Source organism: Dermochelys coriacea, chromosome 5 (assembly GCF_009764565.3).
Source record: "Dermochelys coriacea isolate rDerCor1 chromosome 5, rDerCor1.pri.v4, whole genome shotgun sequence".
Taxonomy (NCBI): Eukaryota; Metazoa; Chordata; order Testudines; family Dermochelyidae; genus Dermochelys; species Dermochelys coriacea.
The window spans coordinates 133,043,241-133,069,945 of NC_050072.1; the positions used below are offsets into that span (position 1 = coordinate 133,043,241).

Below are 26,705 nucleotides of genomic sequence, written 5' to 3' on the forward strand. Positions count from 1 at the left end.
CATTCCAACCTATTGCACTGGGTTAGCTCTTTGTTCACCTGATCAGCTAATGGTATGCGGATTGGAAAAAAACAACATACACACAGGCGTAGGTTTTTGTTCTGGATGACTTAGCACAAATGCTAGCTTCACCATATGCTTTGTAATAAATGCAAGGATTATAAAACATGGATATGTAATCATATTCTAGCTCAAGATTTCCTCCCCAGTTTTTAATTTATGATTTAATAAAAGAAAGCTACTGAACTTTTCATGGCATTAGAATAAATATACATTATTTTTTTAAAAAGCCAACCCTTCAGTTTTACAGTACTTGTGTGTATGTGACACTTCTAATTCAAGTGATCTCAGAGCATTGTGTTTTGGGAACAATACACTCAGGCTCCTTGAATGGCCTAAATCCTGCACCTTACAGAAATTTATGACATTTCAGACAGACAATCTTGCAGCTCACTGCTTCTACCCCATGTCATAGGCAAGAAATAAATAGAGAGTGGTCTTTGAAAACAAGACTATCAGCAAAGGGAATGATGATCATACAGCCTGTCCATTTTCATGTCTGGAAAATACAGGTGAACACGAGGCTAGCACAGCTGCGGCTCGAATGACTGAAACTCCATGTCAGAGCAGAATGGCCTGGTTTTCACCTTATTTTGCATTGCTGTTGTAAACAGGTGATGAAAATAAGTTTCCTGCAGTTTCCAGTTTGTTGCTTCTTTTGAAGCCCCTAACATAGAGCAATGTGAGAGTTTAGATGGCTTTATTTGAAAAAGAGGTTACCCATTAATGTTAAAATATCATCACAGGACAATGAAAATGCTAGCATCTCCTATGATTGGAAATGAATTGCAGGATGAACTATTTAACAGAGTAGAGATAAACAGGTCATACCTAAGGCTAAATCGATACTCATAGCACTGGAGTTTACCTCACGTACAATTTGTTATTATCCAGAATTTTCTCTTTCCATATTCATTCAGTCCTGGGCATCTTTTGAGTACCAGCCTTAGCAAGAGCAGGTGTATGCTTTCCCAAATGAGGAAATGCTAAAATGAGGAATACATGCTAAATATGTATTTGACACCTTGAGCTAGGGTCAGCGAAGGGTCCTTAAACTCATTAAGTTAACTGAATGGTAGTTGCCCAACCACAAAAACAGACATCTGTCCAGTTTTAGAAAAAAGTCTTTAAAAAGTAACAAATCAAGTTAAAAAAGCCAAAACACAGGCCCACAAATAAGACTTTTCAATAAATACTAGGAATTTGCTATACAGTACATTATATCAAGAAACCTTGTTACAAGGTGGTATTTTGAGGCAAAATAACTCTTAATTCTTCCCGGTAATCAAGATGTTACACTTTCTGTAGAAGTATTTTAAACTACTTGGCTAATGTGTTCTTTATAGTTAAGTAACTACTTTGTGTGTTCTGAGACGCTGAACAAAAGCATCTCCTAGAATAGCTAGGAATAGCAGACTAAAAGGCCAGCAATATTACAGCTGCTAAATATTTCAGTACATTCAGTTCTGAACACACAGCATAATGGGGATTATTTTTCCATCCAAAGCAGAAATGTTTCGTTCACTTCATTCTTCAGAAAATTCAAGAGCTGATCTTTCTTTAAGGTCTTGACTGGTCTCTAAAAGAGAAATAGGAGCAGTTTATAAACCTATATTAGCCTTATTTGTGGGATTTGTAAGAAGTCTAAACAATTGTTTTGTGGGACAATATGTTAGCTGCTCAACTCTTTGAGGGCTGTTGGTCACTAATCAACACACACACACACACACACACACACCTGATTTTTAGAGGAGGGCTGAGCACCAGCAGTTCCCATTGACTTCATTGGAACTTAGCCCTGGAGCGAGGGTCTGGTACCTCACTATGCAGAACTGAGACCTAAATAGGCAGGTGCACCCATGAGACCTAAAAAGAGCTACTATATCAAATACTGCCCCACCACTGATGGCTTGAAACCTAGCTGTAAAGCCCAAACAAAGATGGACATGTTTTAAAAGAAACCGCAAACGGTCCTGAAGACAAAAGTGTGCTTGCTTCCTGATGAGTTAGAAGGCATCACTTAATACCCTACCTGGCCCCTCATGTGCAAAGCGTGGATGTAAGCCTGGTACATCTCCTCTGCCCTCCCTTTGCATAGGGGTCAATGACTAGACAGGGTAGCAGAGAACCAAGCCCAAATATTCAGTCACTTGAGTTTTGATAACCTTGGCAAAGTTCTTATGCTTCCCCAAAGCTCACCAAGCACTGACCAGCATTACCATGGAAGTCAATCTGATGAGACTGTTTTCTAGCCAGACTTTTGGTACTGCCTGGTTTCAGCCAATACTGAGAACATCCTTAAAGCATTGATTTGTCTGTGTGGCATCATATGTTGCAGGAGACTCTTACCCTGTGTCTGTTTTGTTGGGCTTATCAGCACATTTCACAAACATCACAGCCTCCTTCCCTCTTCTGAGGTGAGAGATCCCATCACGAGAGCAGAACACCATCCTGCAGATCAAATGTAAGATTGTTCACACAGCTGAGCAGGGACAACCGTTTTAGCTCTTAGAATGCAATCAATGCCCAGAACCACTGTGCCTTTGTCAAGGATGGTATCATTTGTTTCTTAAATGCATAAGCAATTGGTTAAGCAATAGCTAGAGCTGGGAGAAATTTTTCAGCTGAATTTTTTTTCAAGCAAAAAAAGTAGGTTTGGCAACACTGAAACATTTCACCAATTCGTGTCAATTTTGCCAAGCTTTTTAGTTTCAACACTACTCTTCCCCCTCACTCCCCACCAAAAAAAACCCCACACTTTGAAAATTTTGTTTTGACACTTTAAAAAAAATATTTAAATTTTGGTTTGCAACAACTTTCCATTTCAAAATTTCCTTTAAAAGTCTAAACAAACTATTTTACCAAGACAAAACATTTTTGTCCAAACTAAAAAATTTTAAAAATTCCAACAAACCAAAAAAAAAAAATCTATTTATACAGTGCTAAAAAGGACATTAAGATACCCTATCTGAAAAATGAAACCAATATTTGTTTTTAAACATTCCACTAGTGTCATTTGTAAAATTTCAAATAGCACAGGCAGTTTCTAGTGAACTTAGGTACAACGAAACTTCATTGGTAAGAGATTTTAAAAAGACACTGACTTGTTTCAATGTACTGTAATGGACAAATGGCTACTCCACTTAGAGTGAAAACTCTGCATGCTGCCAAACTGTCATTTATTGGCCCAATTCTGCAAAATGCTGAATGACCTTAACTCCTAAAGGGTCATAGTGCAAGGTGCTGAGCCATCAGGTTCTTGGGACCTGATTCAGGAAAGTACTTCTATACAAGCAGAAAGAAATTTGAGAAAGGAGGTAAACTTGACTTTTTGCAGGCCCTCTGCACCAAATTTCACCCTTTGTGATTAATGATGTTTTTTAAATGGCTGGAAGAACCTCACTTCCAGTGCAAATTCTGGCCCAGGAGTTTACACACATGAATATTCATGTGACTTTTGCTTTCTCTGAACATTCTTGGTTAAAAACCTTGCTCCCCTGAACCTTGTGAATGAAGTATGCTGCCAATTTCACCCAAACCCAGCAGCTGCTTTTATTGGCCAAAGCTACTTGTTGATTATATTTTCCATATTTGTCCAGCTCTCATTACTGTGTATTTTGATAAACTTACTACTGTACAAAATTCTGAGCTGGATGTATTACACTACAAACAATTAGACAGATTTAAGTCCCTTTTTCAGTTCACGTTTTCTGCCAACAGATTTCAAGCTCTATGAATATGGTTACTGTTCTAAATTTGGTTTATGTGAATGTATTTCTGCTTCTGAACTACTCATGAGTGCTGCTTTGGGTATGCGGTATTCATTTGCAACAAAGTCACATGCTGTCATTGCTGCCCTCCTGATTGGAGGATTCCCAAACGAATAAAGAGCTTCCAAGATGGCCACATACACACTTCCTGTGGGAATACAGATGTGGAAGGGAGTTCAAGAGTCCCTCCTTTCTCATGAGCATTCTTTGTGATGAAAATGTTATTTACACAAATGCTCAGAAGGAGGCAGGCAAGAGGGGCTGCAAATACTATCAAAGTCGCTGATTTGGCAAGGTTCTTAAGCACAAGAATAGTTCCACTGAAGTCCACAGGATTACTCATATCCTTAATGTTAGCCACATACTTAAGTGCATGGCTGAATGGTGCTGAGTGGAATTTATGGAACCAGAGTCACTGAGATGCTCTAGCTGCTACGGTGATGTGAAACATCTGTAAACCTAACCTAATTAGCTGCTTGAGTCAGGTTCATGGTTCTTTGCATCACTACAGCAGCACAAAACAATCAGCATGTATCTGTGAATCTGACCCTGGCTTTTATTCAAACAAATGCTCCTAATCACTTTCCACCCCACCAGGTATCTTGAGAGTCCTGACACACTGGCAATGAAATCCAATCTTCAACTTTTACTGTAAGCAATTTAAACTGAATTACTTTTTCTGAGTTTCTCCTGCCTTCACTCTGACCCTCTGGATGTCAAAAGCGTAGGAGGTCCACCAGTCCGACCAGCTGAAAATGGATTCCTTCTCCCACTGCAATGTCAGCATGAGGAGGTCTCCAATATTGACTTCGGTGTAAACCAAGAAGGAGTAGGTCTTGTTTGTGGAAATCTCAGGTCTGTGGAAAAAAATAAGTTACAGTCTGTGAGTGGGCCTTTGTGTATTTTCAGAGATGGGAAAGTGTCTCACTCTGGGCCTGATCCAAGGTCCACTGTAGTTAATGGGCATCTTTCCACTGACTTCAACTCAGGCCCTTACAACTAACCCTAGCTCCCATCTCTGAGTCAATCTGTTGCTAGTCAGCTCCTACACCCCCTCTCCCCCCCAATCTGGGTGGCTTGTGGCAGACCCATGTCGAACAAAACTCTATGTTAAGTTACATGCAAGTCTTTGCCTTTAACTCAATGGGAACATGACATTAAGGCTCTACAGGGGGTGGGGTGGGGGGGAAGACCCCACTCTTGCATATCAGCAAATCCAAGCTTTCAACAGGGAGCTCTGTTTGAAGAGACTGATGATACAATAAGGTCTTGAATTTCTTTGGCTTGGAGAATTTTTGATTATGACGAGCCACAAGCCTGACTTGACATTTCTTTTTCAAATCTCTGTTGGATCAAAGTGGCCCTTAGGAGCCTATATGCTAAACCTCAGTACTGCACAGCTGACAGCTGCTATCTTAGCCACATTTGAACCACAAGAGCTCAAAGCAGAAGCCTCTACTATTTGTGCTAGAGAGCCAGGTTCTTTAGTTGGGGCTGCAATACATTCATACCCTCTGTGATTCAGACCTAGCAGGAGACCCTGTGAGCAGCGGGTTGTACTTGTGCTTGTCTGGATTTCCGTTGATACTCACAGTATCAAAGCAATGTTCTTGCTCTCATCGGCCGTGCCATACAAAGAGACCAGGAACGGCTGATTTGTCTTGGTCACATTCACCTTGCCAAAAAAATGGACCTTGACCTGGTAATGAAAGACTGGGTGGAGGAAGGAACAGAAAAGGAAAATTCATCATTAAAACAGCCTGCAGAGAGAGAGAGAGAGAGAGAGAGAGAGAAACTAGCAAACCTGACAACCCGGGATCTGCCACCCTTGCTCAAGCCGACTAGCCCTTTGTTATGTGAGTAGTTCCACAGACATCAAGGGGACTCTCGTGTGTTAAGGATTACTTAACAGGAGCAAGGATGGCAGAATCAAATACTTCAGGGTTATTTGCTGCTTGGCATTGGAATGGCAATATAAATGGTTTGCTTGGGCTGCAGTACTGGCTTGGTATCATTTCATGGGAAAGGTTCATGGGTCTCAGTGCTGGGGCTACCCTTGCACACCCAGACTCAAAGGAGTAGTTCTTTCTCATGCAAAGAGTCCCTGTGAAGTTGACTGTAACTCAGAGGTGGGCAAACTACGGCCTACGGGCCACATCCGGCCCACGGGACCATCCTGCCTGGCCCCTGAGCTCCCGGCTGGGGAAGCTAGCCCCCAACCCCTCCACCGCTGTGCCCTCTCCCCAGCAGGGATGCCGCCGCGCGGGTAGTGCGGCTTGCACCCACCTCCCAGGCTTTCCAATTAGCTTGTCCTCCCGCTCTGAGTGGCATGGGGGGGAGGGGTTGGCTAAGGGGCAGGAGGTCCCAGGGGGCAGTCAGGGGGAAGGGGGTGGTTGGATGGGGCAGAGGCGGTCAGGAGACAGGAAGCGGGGGGGGGAGGCAGGGACAGAGAGCAGGGGGTTTGGCTAGGGGGTGGGGTCCCAGAGGGGGGTTTAAGGGTGGATAGGCCCCCGGGAGGGGCCAGTCAGGGGACAAGGAGCGGGGGGGTTGGATGGGTCAGGGATTCTGAGGGGGGCAGTCAGGGGGCGGATGGGGGCGGGGGCCAGGCTGTTTGCGGAGGCACAGTCTTCTCTACCGGCCCTCGATATGGTTTTGCAACCCCGACGTGGCCCTTGGGCCAAAAAGTTTGCCCACCCCATTGTAACTGGTTTAGCAAATCATCACTGCACTATAAAAACACCCACCAACTCCAGTCTGGCCACTGTTCCAAAACTGGCAGCACCAGAGGAACTTGGAGTACTGCTTGTCCTTGGTTTACTTCTGGAGTAGTGCAGCTTCTTGTTGCTCCTTACTCAATGCTTGTGGCAAAGCCATAATTGGGTCCTTCATATGTTACTGTCAATGCTACTAGGCTGACCTAGCCAGCCATCTACCGTAACAGTTCCTCCCCTAGCTGAAAGTTTTCAGATTCTTTCCAGCAATTTCCTTTTCAGACCAGCCACTGTGGCAATCAGGAAAAAAAAGTGTATGTCTTGCAGTGACCGGCTCTGGCACAGGCATTACTGTATAGAGTTCGAGTTTGATGACTGCACATCTCAGAATAAGTCACTCACCACACTTGGGTTTGCTTTTAGTTTTTCCAGCAACAGTAAGAATTGGTTTGGAAAAGAAAGATGGAAAAATTCAGAGAGTCAGACTATTCCAAGCAGAGTTACTGACTACACTGGACAAGATAGGTCCTTTTCCCTTTGGATCTCTTAACATTTTGTTACATTAACTTCCCCACACTCTTCTCCTTAACGGAAAAACCACCAAGATCTTCAGTAGCTCAGTGTCTGACAGTTTGCAGAGAGGCAAGATCATCATTCTCCTCCCACACAATGCAGTGTGAACAAAAATCTCTTTTCCACAATGAAACAGTTGCCACCTACCTTTATAGGGCATCTGAGAGCGAGTCTTCAAATACATTTTGCTGTTTCTCTTGGCTCTCACTTTATTGACCGTATAGCCCAGATTGTTGCAACGGTTCTTCCTGCAGCTCAGACACAGCCCCTTCTCAAAGGTTTCCCTTGTGTTGCAGCGGTAGGCCAGGCTTGGTTTGTCTTCGTACAAGAGGGAGTCGATGAAGAGGTGGATGGAGCGTTCGTGAGAGCACTTCACCAGTTGATCCACATCTTTGAAGGAAGATAATCAGATTACCCAGTCAGAGTGATCAGTGATAAAACAATCTATTTGAGATGAGGGCTTTATGGGGAGATTGTCACAAGTGCCTATGGTGCATCAGTCCCATTGACTTTCAATGCTCCTAAGTAGCCAAGGGTCCATCTCGGCTGGAGCTGGAGGAGCAATTAGCAGCTTGGATAGATGTAGCATGCTAGCTTTGATTAAGCTTGCTCAATAAAAATAGCAGCATAGCTGCAGGGCGCAAGTGGCGGGACAGACGAGTTGCCCAAGTACAGTCCCATCCAGGACCCTAGGTACTTACTTGGGCCAGCTAGACCATCCCAGGGCCCACATAGACATGGCTACACTGCTATTTTTAGCATGCTAGCTCAATCAAAGCTGGCCTACGTATGTCTACCCGAGCTGGAACTCGCTTCCAGCTGCAGTGTAGCCCAGCCCTTAGGCGCTGTTGAAAGTCCCCCCACCCCACGATCACTTGGACAGGTGTTAGCCTTCTCTTTCCCAACTAGCCTTACCTCCAAGGCCTTTTTCTGCAATCAGGCGCAGAGCTTCACCTAGATTACAGCCTGGCTGGAAGCCTCCTCCATTTGGGTAGATGTCAATATGCCCAACGGGCTTCTGTATCCCAATGCTGCGATCCGGAGACCCCCTGGTGTAGGTGTGTAGGACATCAACAAAATCAGCATCATCTGGGGAGAGGCGTGTGGTTGCTTCAGCATATTCAAAGTTAGGACCAGCTGGATCTAAACCTTCATGGGAGTAAAAAAAATCCAAACCAATGGATGAAATTGATGTAATCTGTGCTACAGTCCCCAAGTTTGGGGAGCCTTAGTTTAAAAGTTGTTTTGTTTGCATTGTCACCTCCTTAAATACATTAATGAAAGCACACATTCATGTATGCTAAAGCATTAAATACAGACATTAAAGCTTCATTAATCATTATTATTATTATTATTATTATTAATACACAGAATATGGTGTATATAAAAGATGCATAAAGAAATAAGGCAGTTTAACTCTTACACATTTGCAGTATTTATAGCTGGTGAAAAAAAAAATGACTTCTCAAAATGTTTTCCCATTTTTCCAAGATTTTGAAAATTTGAAGTTTTTTAAATTCAAAAATGTCAAAAAATTGAAATATTTCAACCAGCTCAACTGCTGGTACAAAAACAAGTGTGGGGGGAGGGGAGAGAACGGGAGACGAATAATGGGGAAAAAAAGAATCATTGTCAGTGTTCCTGATTTTTAAAGAGAGTTCTAATTTCAAAATTGCATCAAAGTCAAAAAAGTGACTTGCTCTAATAGTAAATAAAAGCTTCAATTGTGACACTTACATCCACTTCCCTTACTGTGCAAATTCCCATACCAAAATGGCACATGGGTCTAAAACAGAGTTTTAACCTTGCTAGGACAGTTCTAAGTTTAACTGAGGGGCTCAGCACCTGGGTCTGAACACCGGGGTTAGCTTCACCTGGTTGTGAGCATCAACACTGCAATACCCTACCCAAATTACTCGGTCCTCACCAGTACAGTGCTGCACTCATCTTGGGGGGGGGACACTAGAGGTTCTGGGGGCATAATCCCAGGATTCTTGTGTTGCAGTGAATTGAGCTGCTCTACAACTCTCTCCTAGGAATTCTAGTGAATTGTGAGAAGTTTTGTTCTGGTCTTTCCGGGCATAAGTGGGGGAAGAGGGGAACGAAATTGTGGGAAGGAACTGGAGGACTATCAGCACTCGAGTGAGTTAGCCTGCGTCCTCACTGCAAAGTGGATGGGTTACCAACTCAAGTCAAAGCAACACTTGTGATCTAGCCAATAGCCCCAGCAGGGCCAACCAACCTGGGTTTAAAGCAACACAAAACTCTGCAGGTGGACAGGAAGGAGGTTAGAGGCAATATCAGAGTAACAACCTGAGCTAGCTCTGCAGTGAAGACAGACCCACAGACAAACTGGGGGTTTTCCTTGCTTTATAGGTCAAAAGTACCATGCCTAGCACAGTGGGGTTCAGACCTCTAGGACCCATCATCACACAAATCAATAATCACAATAGGCCTAGCAAGTCAACAATAAAAAGGCATAAAACATAGGCAATCACCATTGCTAAAACTAGGGCTATCAAGCGATTTAAAAAATTAATCGCTATTAATTGTGTGATTAAATTGCACTGTTAAACAATAGAATACCATTTATTTAAATATTTTTCGATGTTTTCTACATTTTAAAATATTTGATTTCAATTACTACACTGAATACAAAGTTGTACAGTGCTCAGTTTATATTTATTTTTGATTACAAGTATTTGCACTGTAAAAAAAAAAAAATTATTTTTCAAGTCACCTACTACAAGTACTGTAGTGCAATCGCTTTATCATGAAAGTTGAACTTACAAATGTAGAATTATGTACAAAAAGTAACTGCATTTGAAAACAAAACAAAGTAAAATTTTAGAGCCTCCAAGTCCACTCAGTCATACTTTTTGTTCAGCCAGTCGCTCAGACAAACAAGTTTGTTTACATTTGCAGGAGATAATGCTGCCTGCTTCTTGTTTGCAAAGTCACCTGAAAGTGAGAACTGGCATTCTCATGGCACTGTTGTAGCCGGTGTCGCAAGATATTTACGTGCCAGATGCGCAAAAGAGTCACATGTCCCTTCATGCTTCAACCATCATTCCAGGGGATATGAGTCCATGCTCATGACAGATTCTGCTCAACAACTATCCCAAGCAATGCGGATCGACGCATGTTCACTTTCATTATCCGAGTCAGATGCCACCAGCAGAAGGTCGATTTTCTTTTTTGGTGGTTCAGGTTCTGTAGTTTCCACACCGGAGTGTTGCTCTTTTAAGAATGCTGAAAGCATGATTCACACCTTGTCCCTCTCAGATTTTGGACGGCACTTCAGATTCTTAAACCTGGGTCAAGTGCTGTAGCTATCTTTAGAAATCTCACATTGGTACCTTCTTTGCATTTTGTCAAATCTGGAGTGGAAGTGTTCTTAAAATGAACATGTGCTGGGTCATCATCCGAGACTGCTATGATATGAGATATATGGCAGAATGCAGGTAAAACAGAGCAGGAGACATACGGTTCTCCCCCAAGGAGTTCAGTCACAAATTTAATTAACGAGCATCATCAGCATGGACGCATGTCCTCTGGAATGGTGCCGAACCATAAAGGGGCATATAAATGTTTAGCATATCTGGCACGTAAATACCTTGCAATGCCAGCTACAAAAGTGCCATGAAAGTGCCTGTTCTCACTTTCCGGTGATATTGTAAATAAGAAATGGGCAGCATTATCTCCTACAAATGTAAACAAACTTGTTTGCCTGAGCAATTGGCTGAACAAGAAGTAGGACTGAGTGGACTTGTAGGCTCTGAAGTTTTACCTGGTTTTGTTTTTGAGTGCAGTTATGTAACAAAAAAAAAAATCTACATTTGTAAATTGCTCTTTCATGACAAAGAGATTGCACTACTTGTATGAGGTGAACTGAAAAATACTATTTCTTTTGTTTATCAGAAATAATATACACTGATTTCAATTACAACACAGAATACAATATATATGAAAATGTAGAAAAACATCCAAAATATTTAATAAAACTTCAATTGGTATTCTATTGTTAAACAGTGCAATTAAAACTGCAATTAATCACGATTAATTTTTTTGAGTTAATCTCATGAGTTAACTGTGATCAATCAACAGCCCTAACTAAAACCAAACCAAATTTCAAGAGAAAGGTAGGAGAGAAAGAAGCCAGGGGAGAAACAGGGTCCCCCATTTTCTCTTTGTGAGCACACAAGCCGATAAACAGCAGGGTTTTTCTTACCAGTGATCCTGTTAATCTTATTTTTGGTCAGACTTCCAGCAATCCCAGCAGCATGCGCACCAAGACTATAGCCCAGCAAATGGAGGTTGTCGAGTGGGTAATTGAATTGCTCCTATGGAAGATTTAAAAAAAAAAAGTTTAAATTCCAAGGGTGCAAAACCAAAACAATTAAAGACAAAAAAAGTATCTGAAAAATTGCAATTTAATGTAAACATACTCAGTCCCTGACTGAAGACAATAGGGTTTGACATTTATTTCAGTGGGGACAGGATTAGGTGCCATGTAAACGATTAAGGGCAGATTAGGGGGGCTTGACAAGATGACCCTTGCAATCCCTCCCAACCCTGTGGTTCTATAGTTCAAAGGCACAAAGGGCAGATAGACTCCCACTGAAAGCTATTGGGAGTTGGGCACTTGACTCCCATTTGTGCTTTTGAAAATCTTCTCCTAAAGAAAATTAATGTCAAGCAAGGCTGTCCTCATATATGCTGCTCTCGTCACTGCCCATCTCAGAGAGGGGTGAGCTGTGCACATATCCCATCATTGATTTTCATACGAATCACAGCACTACCCTGCTACCATAGAAACATTATTCCCTATACTCTATTTTCTGGTGCTTTGTCCAGTCAAGTTTAACCTGTCCCAGGCGCGGGGTTTCCACTTGTGCTTGGGAGGCTATTCCACATTTTAATACAGGGGTGGGCAAACTTTCTGGCCCGAGGGCCACATCTGGGTATGTAAATTCTATGGCGGGCCATGAATGCTCACGATATTGGGGGTTGGGGTGTGGCTGGGGGTGCAGGCTCTGGTGTGGGGCCAGAAATGAGGAGTTCAGAGTGCAGGAGGTGGCTCCAGGCTGGGTCAGGGGGCTAGGGTGTGGGAGGGCTCCATCTGGGGGTGCGGGCTCTGGGGTGGGGCTGGGGATGAGGGGTTGGAGGTGCAGGAGGGTGCTCCAGACTGGGAACAAGGGGTTTGGAGGGTGTGAGGGGGATCAGGGCTGGGGCAGGGGGTTGGGGTGCAGGGTCTGGGTAGCACTTACCTCAAGCAGCTCCCAGAAGCAGTGGCATGTCCCCCCTCCGGCTCCTACAAAGATGCACACAGCCAGGTGGCTCTGTATGCTGCCCTGTCTTCAGGCGCTTGGGGCGGGGCAGTGTACGAAGCCGCCTGGCCGCCCCTACATGTAGGGGCCGGAGCGGGGACATGCTGCTGCTTCTGGGAGCCATGCAGAGTGGGCAAGCCCCTGATGCTGCTCCCTGGCGGAAGCGCCGAAGCGGAACAAGCCCCAGATCCCACTCCCTGGCAGGAGCTTGAGGGCCAGATTAAAACATCTGGAGGGCTGGATGCAGCCCCTGGGCCATAGTTTGCCCACCCCTGGTTTAAGAGATTTCACCACGAAGAAAGGTCTCCTGCTATTTAGCCTATATCTTCCTTTTCTTAGCCTTGTTCCCTAGTACCACCCTAAAATAAAAAAACCCCTCTCCTTCTGCCATTCAGATATTAGTAGATTATTGTTATAATACAAGAACAATGGATTGCTGAGTCTAAGCTCTTAATGGGGTTTAAAAACGGTGTAGGGGGGATTTTCAAAAGCACTCGGCATTGGCCACTGACATCAATGGGAGGAGAGCAGGCCAGCTTTTGAGCATTGAGTGCTTCTGAAACCCCTCCTGCAAGGAGTGGAATTAGCCTACGGGGAAGCAGGGTTCTGAACCTGACCTGCTAACTCGTGTGAAGACTCCGAATTGCCTTTTTACTAGGATTTTCTCTTGTGTTAGATAACGCGATTTAAGAACACCCCTTTTCCCCAGTGAAGCCATGGCCTTAGACATTTAGATAGATAATGAGAACATCCAAAGTTGCAGAGAGGATTAAGACATTTTATGTACATAAACACTTGAACGTATGTCCTGAAGCATATCACCGACACATGGGACTTAGGAAGAGATTTTCCTAAGGGCACGTTATTCCTTAATTATCCAACTATAGGGATTCTTTCACCTTCTCCCGAGACATGTGGTATTGGCCTCCATCAAACAAGATGCTGAGCAGCTGATCAATATTGCTCAGGGAATCAGTATGCCCCATTCAGAGCCATCCCTTGTGTAGGGCGGATCGGGGCAGCCGCCCTGGGCCCCACGCTTTGATAAAAATTGGGACTGTCTCGATATCTAGCCCTTTGTCCCGTGTACTGACCGATGTACGATCGGCCCTGATATTTGTCCAGATATTCAGGTGAGGAGGCGGGCAGTGAGACGAGGCAGGAGGGCGAGCGGGGTGAGGAGGCGAACGGGAAGGCGAGTGGCAGGCAGGAGGGGGTGAGGAGGCAAGCAGGCAGACGGTGAGGAGGAGAGTGGCGGGCAGACGGAGGGTGGGGGCACCGGACTGACACTGAGGAGACTAGCAGGGAGGCAAGCAGCGGGTGGGAGAGCAGCGAGGAAAGCGGCGGGTGGACCAGCACAGGGGGTGAGGAGGTAAGCAGCAGCTGGGCGGATGGCGAGGAGACTAGCGGGAGGCTAATTTGTCCTGCCCCCTCCCCAAGGGACAGCATTCTCCGTCTTGCCCCAGCTGAACTTTGTGGACTTTGTTCTGTATTAGGGTTCTCAGCATCTACGAAATCAGTCCTAAGTATAGATGTAGGGGCCTAACTTTAGACCATTGGTCTGCTTCAATGTCAGTTTCTCTTACCATGTGCCCTGCCTTCATGGAAAGCTATATTTCAATTCTTTTAACTTTTCCTGATAATTCAACCTCTCCATCCCTTTCCATTCCTCTCTGAATTCCCTCTGGTTCATCAGAATCTTTCTGCTATTGAAACGACTACAAATGAACACAAACTCTTCCAGTTGTGATCTCTCCAAAGCAGTTCAGATGTGCGTGTGTGTGCCACGTAGAACATTTACCTAGTTTTGCCTCTATTATTAAATCTTTGGCTAGAAAAATCACACACACACACACACACACACACACACACACACTTTCTGAATGGCCTGAACTTCCTCTTGAAAGAAATCTAGAATGGAGATAGAACAAACAAAACTGTACTGTTAAACTATTCTAATTCCAAGCACCTACACAATCCATATCATCTAGCCTCTGTACAAGTGCTTACCTCCATCCAGTCAATAAATACTGCTACATCCTTTCCCACCAGTTTAGTGTAGGCAGCAGATACTGGATAATGCTGCTGGGCACGACTTAGCCAATCTACAACGACGACATTAGAGTCAGGTTCTCTCTTATACAGAGCATCCACCAGCTTTGGGACCCAGCTCTCATACATTCCAGTTACCTGAAAAGAGATTTTGCATTATTATTTGTATTGCAGTAAGACCCAGAAGCCTCGGTTGAGATTGGAGCCTCATTGGGTTAGATGCTGCACAGATATATCGTGAGAGAGAGTCACCCCCCCCCCCAGATGCTGAAGGAGCCATACAATGGGGAAAGTAAAACCTTTTTTACTGTAAACATACTTCTGTCATGGGCTAAAGTTTCAGAAATGCATTTCACTGGATGGCATTGAAATGCACAAGGCTTATGCAACAGTTCTGCAGAAATGAACCTAGGGATTACAGTGGATGAGAAGCTGGATATGAGTCAATTGTGTGGCCTTGCTGCCAAGAAGGCTAACGGCATATTGGCCTGTATTAGTAGGAGCATTGCCAGAAGATCGAGGGAAGTGATTATTCCCCTCTGTTTGGCACTGGTGAGGCCACACCTGGAGTATTGCGTCCAGTTTTGGTCCCTCCACTACAGAAGGGATGTGGACAAATTGGAGAGAGTCCAGTGGAGGGCAACAAAAATGATCAGGGGGTTCCACATGACTTATGAGGAGAGGCTGGGGAAATTGGAGTTATTTAGTCTGCAGAAGAGAAGAGTGAGGGGGGATTTGACAGCAGCCTTCAACTACCTGAAGGGGGGTTCCAAAGAGGATGGAGCTAGACTGTTCTCAGTGGTGCCAGATGACAGAATAAGGAGCAATGGTCTCAAGTTTCAGAGCGGGAGATCTAGGTTGGATATTAGGAAACACTTTCACTAGGAAGGTGGTGAAGCACTGGAATGGGTTCCTTGGGAGGAGGTGGAATCTCCATCCTTAGAAGTTTTTAAGGCCCGGCTTGATCAAGCCCTGGCTGAGATGATTTAGTTGGGGTTGGTCCTGCTTTGAGCAGGGGGTTGAACTAGATGACCTCCTGACGCCTCTTCCAACCCTGATCTTCTATGATTTTAAGTAACTCACTGCAGGGTCGGACACTGCAATTACTCGTTGTGTGTGGAGCTCCCACTGACATCAGTAGGAGTTCTGGGTGCAGCTCAGCTCCGGGAGAAGTTTCCTCTTACCGTCCATCCATGGATCACCACAAACGTTTTACTGGTATGGTTGAAGTTGCATTGTGCCACGGTGTTTTCTTGACCAGGGACCAAGTAGCAAATGTCATCATCAGGTTCGTCAGCTGTCCTTAAAGAAAATTTGCTTTCGATCCCCTCAAAGTCTCTCTTTGTTTCTCGGGTGCTTCCTATAGTAGAGGCAGCATATTGGAAACAGGTATTAAAACAGGTTTAGGAAGATGCATAATTAAAAAAACAAGCATTCTGATAGTCACAGACCTAAAGAGGTCAGAAGATAAGGTAAAATCAATTTCACCCTGCTCTAAGGCCCATTTCCCTGCCAGAACAAGGACAGTAAAATCTGGCCAATTACAGATTTTGTCGCCTTTATTTTAGGTGTTTATTTTAATCTGGTAATAGAAAAGATAAAACTGGTGCATCTGAAAAGCAATTAGCACTGCATTGTGGAGAAATGCCCAAGCGTTTCAAATTGGGGGGTTGAGGGAAGAGGGAGAAATCACTGATAAGCTTCATATTATTGATGTGTCTTCCCCATAATTTCAGCTTTAATGAAAATCACTTAAGCAATAACAAACTGATTCTTCAGTAATTCATTCGTAGCAGCAAACTCATCCATGCTTTTATGCAATGTGGGTGTCTAGGTTTGTTCTGACTTTAAAAAAAAAAAAAAAAAAAGCAAGTGGGAAGGTCAAAAGCCAGCCTTGGGGATTAAAACTGAGCTAACAAAACAGAAGCCCATGTTTCAAAGGCAATATTGCGTCAGACAATCTGTTAACCAACTTTCTAAGAAAAGCTGCTCTCTATCCATCCTAGTGAAGGAGAAAGGGCATATTAGTAATGACACCGCATGTGATATGCTATGCCTGCAATGAGCAGTTCTTTCTTGGAGAAATTTCTCCGCTTTCAGAATAAAAATATAAATTGCTTTTCATTTTTATGAAAAGAGGAAGGAGGAGAGTGGTTTCACACTCAGTGCAGTATAAGAAGTACACACTTTTATAATAGTAATTTCCTCCGTTGTTTGGAATATAATCCTAAAAAACTGGAAACCAATATTTCTCCCCCTTTTTAGGCCCTGATGTATCCAGGCCATCCTTACTCTCAGCAAAGTACTTCAGCTTGTGATTAACTACAGGCTTTGCTGAACGGAGATGTATCTAGACATGTGCATAAATGCTTTGCTGAACTGGGGCCTTAGTGGGCAGATTTCCTTTTAACAAATACTGATTTCTCCTCTTCTCAACCCAGCAAAAGCCAATACTTCTCAGTTCTGTTTACCAGTTTGTTTATTGGCACCATTTGCGGCAGGATTTCACAGAGTTCTGGGAATATAATCAGTGGTGAGCTGGAGCTGGTTCGCACTGTTTCACACAAACCGGTTGTTAAATTTTGCAGCCATTTTAGAATCGGTTGTTAAAGGGGTGGGCAAACTCCTGTCCTGTCTGTCCGAGCTTTCGGTTGGTGAGGCTCCCTTGTGCATTTTTACTCACCCGGTGGCACTGCGCGCCTTCGGCGGCAGGTTCTTCACTCGCTCTGGGCCTTCGGCGGCACTTCAACAGCGGGTCCTTCAGTGCCGCCGAAGACCTGGAGCGACTAAATGAACCGGTTCTTCAGCTTCTGGCAGCTCATCACTAAATATAATCATTAAATGCTCAGACCCAGAGCAGGGACCACAAAGATACAAAGTATGACATTTTTGCAAGACACACACAAATAATGGCCATTTTTGCTTGATTTTTTTCAATGACAAAAAGTTGAGAATATTTCCTGCCTGGTATCTATATTTTTCAATACAGGCATTCTGTAAATTTCATGTTATATATATGCGCTTCATTGATTTAAAACCCAACCTTTTGTGTTCAGTTAAATTGCCTTATTCAGCAAAGTAATTAAGCAAGTGCCTAACGTTAAGCACTTGAGTAGATGCACTGAAGTTAAAGGGATTCCTCACGTGCTTAAAGTTATACCTGTGCTTAAATTACCTTCTTGAACTGAGGCCTAAACTGTTAGTATTTGCATATGCCCTGAAGTCCTGGAAACAAAACATTGCTGTCACTGTGGGTGTTAGCATCCAGCATCACAAATAAACAGTGATACAGCAATATTAGTTATACATGTAAAAGCACTTTCATGCCAGTAGAACTGTCTACACTAGGGCATTTGTATACTGGCAATAAACAAAGAAAGAAAAGTCACACCCCCTAACTGACATTGCAATGCCAGTAAAAGTTTCTAGTGTAGACCTGTAGTCTAGTCCTTATAAATTACCCCCTTTGGGAATTCCCCCCCCCCCCATGTACAACCCATTCAGAACTTCTCACTCTCACCACAAATGTTAATTATCTCTTCAATCCATTACCTTCTTTCTGAAAAAGAGACTGAGAGTAACTAGGATCATTTTTCTTCCACCCAGAAAAAGAAAGCCCTGGAGGCTGACTAGTTCTTAGTTAAACATCAAACTGTTTAACTTTCCACTCACTGATGACTCAACACAGTCTTAAAAAAGGAATAAAAGCAGCTTTCAACTATGAAATGCACAGAACCTCATAAAGACTTTGCATATGCAAGTTCCTGTTTCATACAGGAAGACAAACAAGAATACTCTACCTGCATTCCCTTTATACTATTTTCTTTGTATTTAGCTACTACATGGCAATTCCCCACTGCATTAAGACTATTTGATAATCATCCAAAATATAGACTAAACTGGCATCTGCTTAATAGTGTGTCCATTCCAATACATAGGCTATTATTTCTGAGTAGCTGAGAGTATACTCTCTAAAAGATATTTTATATAAGCTATTACCTCATCCACCTTCTCTCTAATATCCTGGGGCTGACACAGCTACAACACTGTATGGAATAGACCCTCTAGTTTGTAATAACTTAACTCCCAGGGATGCTCTTACATTGAAGTGTATGTGATTATTAACGAGAAGTGCTTGCGTTTCTATAGCACCTTTCATTGGAGGAGCTCAAAGTGCTTTACAAATATTCATTAACTCAGCCTCATAAAACACCTTTATACATAGGGACCATTTCATCCACCACTGAAATGCAGTCACCTCTGCGACCACATCAACCGTGTAACCATGCAAAGCCACAAGCCATTGGTTAGAGGAGGTGAAGGTGGTTACTGTGTCCAGCTGAAATTGCAGGGGAGAGCTAGGAGGTCAAAATTAATAGCAATTCATCTAGACTGCCAGGATTAGCAACCCTATACTTACAACAAGTGCCATGGACTCTTCAGTGGCCACAAATGGTCAGGGATTCAGCTGAAGGGCAGCGTCTCCAGCAGCAAAGTACACCAGGTAGTTACTTACTCAGAGTACATTATGTATGTGTGAGTCACCAATAATTACTTCTTGCTGTTCTGAGGTGTCCATTGGAGGTCTTCCTCAAGTACTGTCCTGACTTCCCATTGGCATGCCAAATCTGATTAGATCACAGAATAAGATGATTTGGCTGCATCTCACATCTTAAAACTAGAATTCACTACAATTACAATTCTCTCCCCCTTCTGACTATTTAGAATCTGCAATTTCAGTGGGGTGTGGGGGTGTGTGTACGTATACATTCATTCATATACATATCTCACGCACACTAAATATAGGCTGCAAAGGACCTCAAGAGGTCATCTAGTCCCTCACCCCATACTGAGACAGGACCAAGTATATCTAGACCATCTCTGACAGGTGTTTGTCTAACTTATCCTTAAAAACCTCCAATGAAGGGGATTCCCCAACCTTCCTTGGTGACCTATTCCAGTACTTAACTATCCTTATAGTTAGGAAAATCTTTTCTAATATCTAACCTAAATCTCCCTGTGAACTGTGCTTACATTCATGTGAACTACATACTGCTTTAAAATAACGAAGAGGTTCTATGGGCTAAAAGTAGGCCCATCTAAGACACATTATTAAACAGCCATGTACAGCCACTCAGAAAACTAAAATTTGCCAGTTCAATTTGTGCCCCTGTTCAAAGTATAAAAGCAATGTCTTTTGTCGTACCAGCACAAATTAGTTTGAATAATACTACCTTTTCCTGAAGGCATAATGATTGTATGGACCATAATGAGAAGAAAATCTCATCACACAACTTTAGTTTAATATCTGTAAACTAGCTGCAAGGAAATTCTGATGCAGGGTTTTAACCGTTGAGTTCTTACCCAGAGCCAAAGAAATGTAGGGTTGTCTATACGCAAACTCACGTCAGTTTAACTAAAGGTGGGTTTTAAAAACAATTTAGTGAAACTGCTACATCCCCCCCTCTAATCTTTTATTGGTTTAAAATGCCTTGTATTAATTTAGCTGAATTTGGCACAGAATGGACGTAAGCTAAAATTGATAGAAGTCAGGTTTCAATCAAATGAAGAGTATCCACACAGAGATTTTCAACTAATTTTAGGTAAGATGGTGCAACTTTTTGTTTACACAAAGCCTCTGAGAATGGTGACTTAAGTGCTCTTTAAAAGCAAAATTATTCCTTTTTAAAAATTAGTATTTGCTCTGGTCCTGATTCAGCAAGGTTCGAAAGCATGTATGTTGCTTTAAGCACATGAATAATATCATTGCAGTCAGTGTTGTAGTACCTTTCAGATGCATACTTTTAAATACAAAGTATAATTTTCTGGCCTTAGTGCATCATCCCTACAGAGATGACAATAAAAAAAAAAAAACTCAATTTTCTTGCCATGAAATTCACTCTGGGTTTTTTATTGTACACATTTTAACCATAATGTTTGTCTGGGAGCCAGTCAAAATAATGCAATCTACAAATCTTGGCTTATTTTATTTTTGTAATTGAAGGAAGCAGAAGTGTTAGGAGTAACAGGCCAAGTACAGACTCTGCACTGAAAGAACTTGCTTTTGTGATCCTGCCCTAGCTATGTTGCCCGCTCTCACGATTTTATCCCAAGTCTCACAGTATTTGGTGTTTTTCTTAAAGCCCTGGTGCTGGAATCAGGAGGCGACAAGAGAATCTTCACTTTCCTTTTGTTAAAAAGGATACTTTTCTAGCCCTCGTGGTTAGGAGGGTGGAGGGAAGGGGGAGGGAAATCTACAAGTGTGCCCATAAGTACCCATAAGCAAAATAAATATTTATTTTTTGTGATTTTTAAGTCAATCTCATGATTTTTTGAGGCTTCACTTGTGATTTTTGACCATGTGATGTTGGCAGTACTGCAGCTGTGAAAATCAGCAGTAACTCTATTCACGTTATGGCCTGATCCGTTGCCCACTGAAGCCAATGGAAAGACTCCCATTGACTTCTCTAGACATTGAAATGGCACCCGACTCAAGTAGAAGGATAGTATCAATAAGAGGAGAATCAAGCATTATGGACCCGATCCTGTTCCCACTGAAGTCAATGGCAAAATTACCATCGACTTCAATGGCAGCAAGACTGTGCCCTTCACTGAATTTATCGCTATTGTCAGGTGGGTTGAGAACTGAATTTTGAGCAAGTTGAACTACCCCATCTAGGTGTAGGATATAAAGTATCATAAGATCTAAATAATTATTCACTATGGATCAATGGATTTGAACTGTGAATTAAGGAAAGAATCTTGGATAAACAAGAATTTCATCAAAAAAAAAGGAGTACTTGTGGCACCTTAGAGACTAACAAATTTATTTGAGCATAAGCTTTCGTGAGCTACAGCTCACTTCATTGGATGCATTTGGTGGAAAATATCTATTTCATCATTTGTACACGGATGTGGAAATTCAAATTGTTAGATACATAAAAACATCATGGGTTAGATCCTCAGCTGGCACAGCTCCATTGAAATTAACATACACATGCTCAAATATTTACACAAACAACAGTGAGAGTTCTGTTGAGATAACTAGTCCTACCGCTGATAAAGCACAATAGAACATCACATATCAGTCACCTTGAATACCCCACCAAGCTTCTGATATTAGCCCATGTTCCCTAACAAAGTAAAGTTTTGTAACTCAGACAAGTGAAATGCCTTTGCAAGGACTAAATTACAGAAACAATCAATCTTGATTTGATCTGAGTGGTTTAAACAATACAATAAAAATCACACTGTTTGTTACAACTCCACAACACAACCCATAAAGCAAGCTATTGTTTAACTACTCTGTGCAAGAGCTTCAACTTAGTTTGTTTATTCCACACGTGAGGAAAGAACTCCTTGGCCTTAATCCTGCAATAAATGTTATATGGGCTAACTGCGGCACTTGCACAGAGTTCCATAGACTCAGTAGGACTCCATGTGGGCACAAATGTCTGCACACATGCTGGCTCCAAGCCTGAGTCATTCCCTGTGGAATGACTGCGTCCCTCAAGTGCATTTGGTATGCTTGTAAAATGATACACTGGGAGTACTTTCCCATCCTTTAGACCCTGGAGCATCTCTCCTACTTTTTAGGACGGTCCACAAAGCTCAGTGGTCCTAGCATCCTAAAACACTATAAAGAATCACTCTTTAAAACAGTGTTAAGAGATAAAGTGCAGCTGTGGGCAGACTTCTACAATAATAAATACAAGGTCCCTTTTTATATTGATGCCCAAGGGAGTATATGTACAGGCCGGTTTCCCAAATACGAGATTTTCTCACACATTATAAATCCAGCAAGATCCTATGATTGCACTATACTGTTAGTTCTCCAATATACCCTCTCAGAAGTGCCAAAAATTCTGTTGGAAAGTTGTTACAGTAGCAGCTCTGGCAGAGCTATCCCAAACACACCATTTACAAGTAATATTAAAAGCTGGGGGCCAAATTTAATAGTTTACACTAATGTAAACTGGTGTAACTCCTTTGATTTAGATGGAATTACTCCAGATTTATACTGGTTAAACTGAGAATTTAGCCCTATAAATATAATCTTCCTTTGATTATACCATGTACTGTTTATTAAGGATTCACACGTTGTTTCCTGCGGCCCAGATCCTACTTTCCCCTGCTCCTAAAACACCCATTGACTTCAGTGAGAGTTTATGGCATGGCTAGATCGGAGATGTTCTTACAAGTGGTTCCCACATCGTCTATTATTAGGGAGAACTAACACATTAAGTAGAAAGGCTTCAAAGCAAGGAATGAAAACGACGTTTACAAGTTTGCTCTGGGAGGGAAGAGAATTCTCATTTTATGCCACTAAACTATTATTGTGATGGGTGCCCTAGAATTACCATTGATAGAATCAGATTAGATTCAAGGTGAGAATATATTCCTTTCGCTGTGGCCTAGGGTGACCATACATCATGTTTCGGCTGGGACAGTCCCTTTTTTATGCCCTGTCCCGGCCGTCCTGACTTTTTTGGCAAAAGTTGGCATTTGGCCGGTTTGCTCTTGCCAACTTGATCGGCAGGTGGGAGATGTGTGGGAAGGCTCAGGCCAGCTGTAAGAAAAATAATGAGGAAAAAAAAATGTAGACCCAGATCCTCAAAGGCAGTTAGGCATCTAAGTGCCGCTAAGAAACTGGGCCATTGTTAGTTATCCCCTTCGTTTCCCTTGGTGGTTTGCAACAGATGTGTCCAAACTTTTTTCTAAGCGCGTAGACTTTTACAAACATTAGTCTCTCTCCCACCTTTGATGAAAAGTCGGTTGAAAGTTTCTTTGTTGAAAGTCTAAAAGTTTTGTGGATCAGCAAAGTGAAAATTAGTGAAAGTCGACTATTCTCTAGGTGATATACTCCTCTATTCCGTGCTGGGTGCGCGCTCTAGACGCAGATCCACTGTGGGATTATAATATTCATCTTCTTTGAAGGCATTAGTTACAACGCCAATACGTGTTGCAACTAGTTTGTGTTTTTACATGAATGCTCAGGATGTTCCAGCTGTATCTATTGTGCAGCTGGACAGGCCACTTGACCCACAAAAAGAAACAGGACACACAGCTAGCGCCCAGCTCCGTGGGGTAACCTGCACCGACTGCCAGCCAGGAGGAGGACATCAGCACACAGGAGATGCCACTATCACTAACGGGGCAATCGGATGCCACCTTGCTCGTGGAAAAGATAACCCAGCCCCCGGCTTGTTCCCTGGAAGCAGCTCATCGCCGTCAGTCCCCGCACGTCAGCGACGGAGAAGCCGCTTGGGGCCAGGAACCGGGTGCCCTGCCCAGGGCCAGGGGCCTGGTTCTCGTCTCTCTGGGGCAGAGCAGGAGGGACCCCAGCGCCACCAGGGAAGTGTCAGGAGGGCAGGAGACCGCGGCGCCGGGGGCTCGGCGGTGCAGCCCGCGGGACGAGGAGCGGTGAGGGGCGGGGGCAGCCCCGGGCACGCAGCGGCTCACACGGGCAGCCTGGGGCGGGGAGTAGCGGGGCCGCGCAGCCCGGCGCACGGCCCAGCCCGCCGGGACTTCGCCGCCTCGCGCCGCCCCGCCCCGCCCCGCCCCGCGCCGGGGTGACCTTGGCCCGCGTGCCGGGCATTCCAGCGCGCCGCGCCGCGCGCCACCGGCGCTCCCCGCGCGGGCCTCCCCGGCGCGCCCCCGCCCCGCCCCGCCCCCTCCCCCGGCGCGCCCCCGCCTCGCCCCGCCCTCGCAGCCCGCCGCCGGCTGGGGACGGGAGACACCGGCCCCCTGCGAGCCCCAGGCCCCCTCCCGTCTGCCCCCCAACCACCATATCCATGCCCCCAGCCCCCTCCCGCCTGCCCCACACCCTCCTCTGCACGTGCCCCCAGCCCCCTCCCGCCTGCCCCCCAACCACCATATCCATGCCCCCAGCCCCCTCCCGCCTGCCCCACACCCTCCTCTGCACGTGCCCCCAGCCCCCTCCCGCCTGCCCCCCAACCACCATATCCATGCCCCCAGCCCCCTCCTGCCTGCCCCCCAACCACCATATCCATGCCCCCAGCCCCCTCCTGCCTACCCCACAAAAACCTTCCCTGTGCCTCCCCCAAACAGCCTCCCACCTGCCCCACACCCTCCTCTGTGCATGCGTCCTGCCCACTCTACAACCTCCCCCATGCATGCCCCACACACCTCCCCTGTGCATGCCCCGATACCTCTTTTCCTTCCTGTGCATCCACCCACATCCCCCTGCATCTCACTAGTCATATTCCTGGGCACCACCTTGCACGCCTCCAACACTTCCTCTTTCTGACATGCGCATCTCCAACAGCCACCTGCACATGCCCCCATCACCTCAATCTAGTCTCCCCCATATGTGCTCTGATACCCACCTGTGCACATCCCCAGCAGCCCCCCTTTCTCCTGTGCACATCCCCAGCAGCCCCCCATCCCTTTAGTATAAAGTCACAAACAGAAGTTCAGTTGATGTTTGCAAAAGTGATATTGTCTTGCAGCTTCCAGTGTTTCTCCCACGCCAAGGACTCAGACTTACTTGGGACAGTGGCTTGTGTCGTGGCAGTAGCTGTGCAGAGAGCAGCAAGGTAGTGGATCCACAGACCCAGGGCTGCCAGCAGTGCTCCCCTTGCCATCACTGGAGATGTCTCCCTTTTCCGGTTTGTGCAGCCTGCAGCTCAGTGCAAAGTTTCCCTAAAGTTAAGTGCAAAAAGTGCCAGCCGGTCTCCTGGAGTAGGAGGAACCCCTTTCTGTCACTGCTTCAGGCTCCTTATGTGAATGGAAATATGCAAATAACCCTCACCACCTATTGGCTATAAAATCATAAGTGAGGGTGGAGGAGGGGCCCCATGCTCAGTTCCAAATACCAGCACTCAGTCTCTCCCTGCAAGAAGATGGGAAGCATGAGCGTCGTTACAGAGCTAGAGTTCAGCTGCAGTTTGCTATGCCTTTGCTTAAGCAGTTTGCTGGGGAGTCTCCTGCATGAGGAGTAGTGACTGGTGATTACTCCTCCTGCACATTTATTTTGTAAACCCAGATCCTCTAATTGAGCTCTTCTGTCCGCCAGGGAGCCCAGTTTTAAGAACCTTTATAGAAGGATCCTCCAACTCAGGCATGCAGTTCTGGAAAGCACTCAGTACAGCATAATGACAGATTTCAGAGTAGCAGCCGTGTTAGTCTGTATTTGCAAAAAGAAAAGGAGGACTTGTGGTACCTTAGAGACTAACAAATTTATTTGAGCATAAGCTTTTGTGAGCTACAGCTCACTTCATCAATGCATCCGATGAAGTGAGCTGTAGCTCACAAAAGTTTATGCTCAAATAAATTTGTTAGTCTCTAAGGTGCCACAAGTACTCCTTTTCTTTTTGCGAGTACGGCATAAGAATCTATATAGAATTAAGGTTTGTCTACACTTGAGTTAATTTGAATTAATAATGCCTGATTAATGCCATATGTGGACATTCTTATTCTGGAACAAGAGTGCTGTGTTCCTGTAGCTTAATCCACTTCCAAAGCTTTTTCAAATAGCTATTCCTGAATAACTCCATGTGTAGGTAAGCCCTTACACACACAAAACTGCATGAAAAGAACATTAAGGTTGCAAAATCAAGGACTCATAAGTTAGGAAATGTTAAAATTGAGGTTGCCTGTGAAACCGTTGTTCAGCCTCCTTGTGTGTTTGTGCATTATGATGCAATCTTTAATTACATGATCACATACTTTTTTTTCCTCCCAAGATGCCTGACTCATTCAATGCACGGGCCAGACCTTGCTCTGAGTATGCGCGAAGGCCAATGCTGGCATTTTCTAACTTCTGAGTGCTTGAGTTTGCAACCTTAAATGTAGGGGTTTTGTGTGTAATTTCCTAGGTTTAAAAAACAAACTGGGAAAACAGAAGTCCCATCATGTGGGACCATTTTGATACCCACTTGGCCCACCAGCAGGATTGGAATCTTTAGATCATCCACACAGACCTCCACCCCTTGAGCTAAAAGAGTGACTGTAGTATAGGTTGTCACCCTCTGTTTGGGTCAGGCACTAGAGGGGAAACTGACACACTTTGCCAGTGGGTTTCAAGAGATGTTTGCTGACAGAGGAGGACTGCCGGGACTCAGGAACCTTGGGTTCCATTTTGGGTTCCAAAGGAGAGTGTTCTCTCATGAACACAGACTCTTTTTCTTGAAGCCTGGCAAATTTCTGTCCATGTCTCTTCCAGCTTTCCCTAGCTCCTCATTCCA

At 44.3% G+C, this 26,705-nt stretch overlaps 1 protein-coding gene across 3 annotated transcripts; it reads right to left on the reverse strand.

Annotated features, from left to right (window-relative positions):
* Window positions 1–25,585, reverse strand: LPL (lipoprotein lipase). Of its 3 annotated transcripts, none has more exons than XM_038403284.2 (10): window positions 25,007–25,585; window positions 15,681–15,856; window positions 14,455–14,634; window positions 11,346–11,457; window positions 8,030–8,263; window positions 7,262–7,504; window positions 5,423–5,543; window positions 4,505–4,687; window positions 2,410–2,511; window positions 1–1,639 (listed from the first exon to the last, which is right to left on the reverse strand). In XM_038403284.2, the coding sequence occupies exons 1-10, from the start codon at window positions 25,101–25,103 to the stop codon at window positions 1,621–1,623; spliced, it is 1,467 nt and encodes a 488-aa protein (XP_038259212.1). In that variant the 5' UTR covers window positions 25,104–25,585; the 3' UTR covers window positions 1–1,620. The 3 variants fall into 3 exon arrangements, with proteins under 3 accessions (XP_038259212.1, XP_038259211.1, XP_043370928.1); XM_038403283.2 differs by lacking the exon at window positions 25,007–25,585 and adding an exon at window positions 24,669–24,795; XM_043514993.1 differs by lacking the exon at window positions 25,007–25,585 and adding an exon at window positions 18,917–19,201.
* Window positions 25,586–26,705: the final 1,120 nt, after the last annotated feature.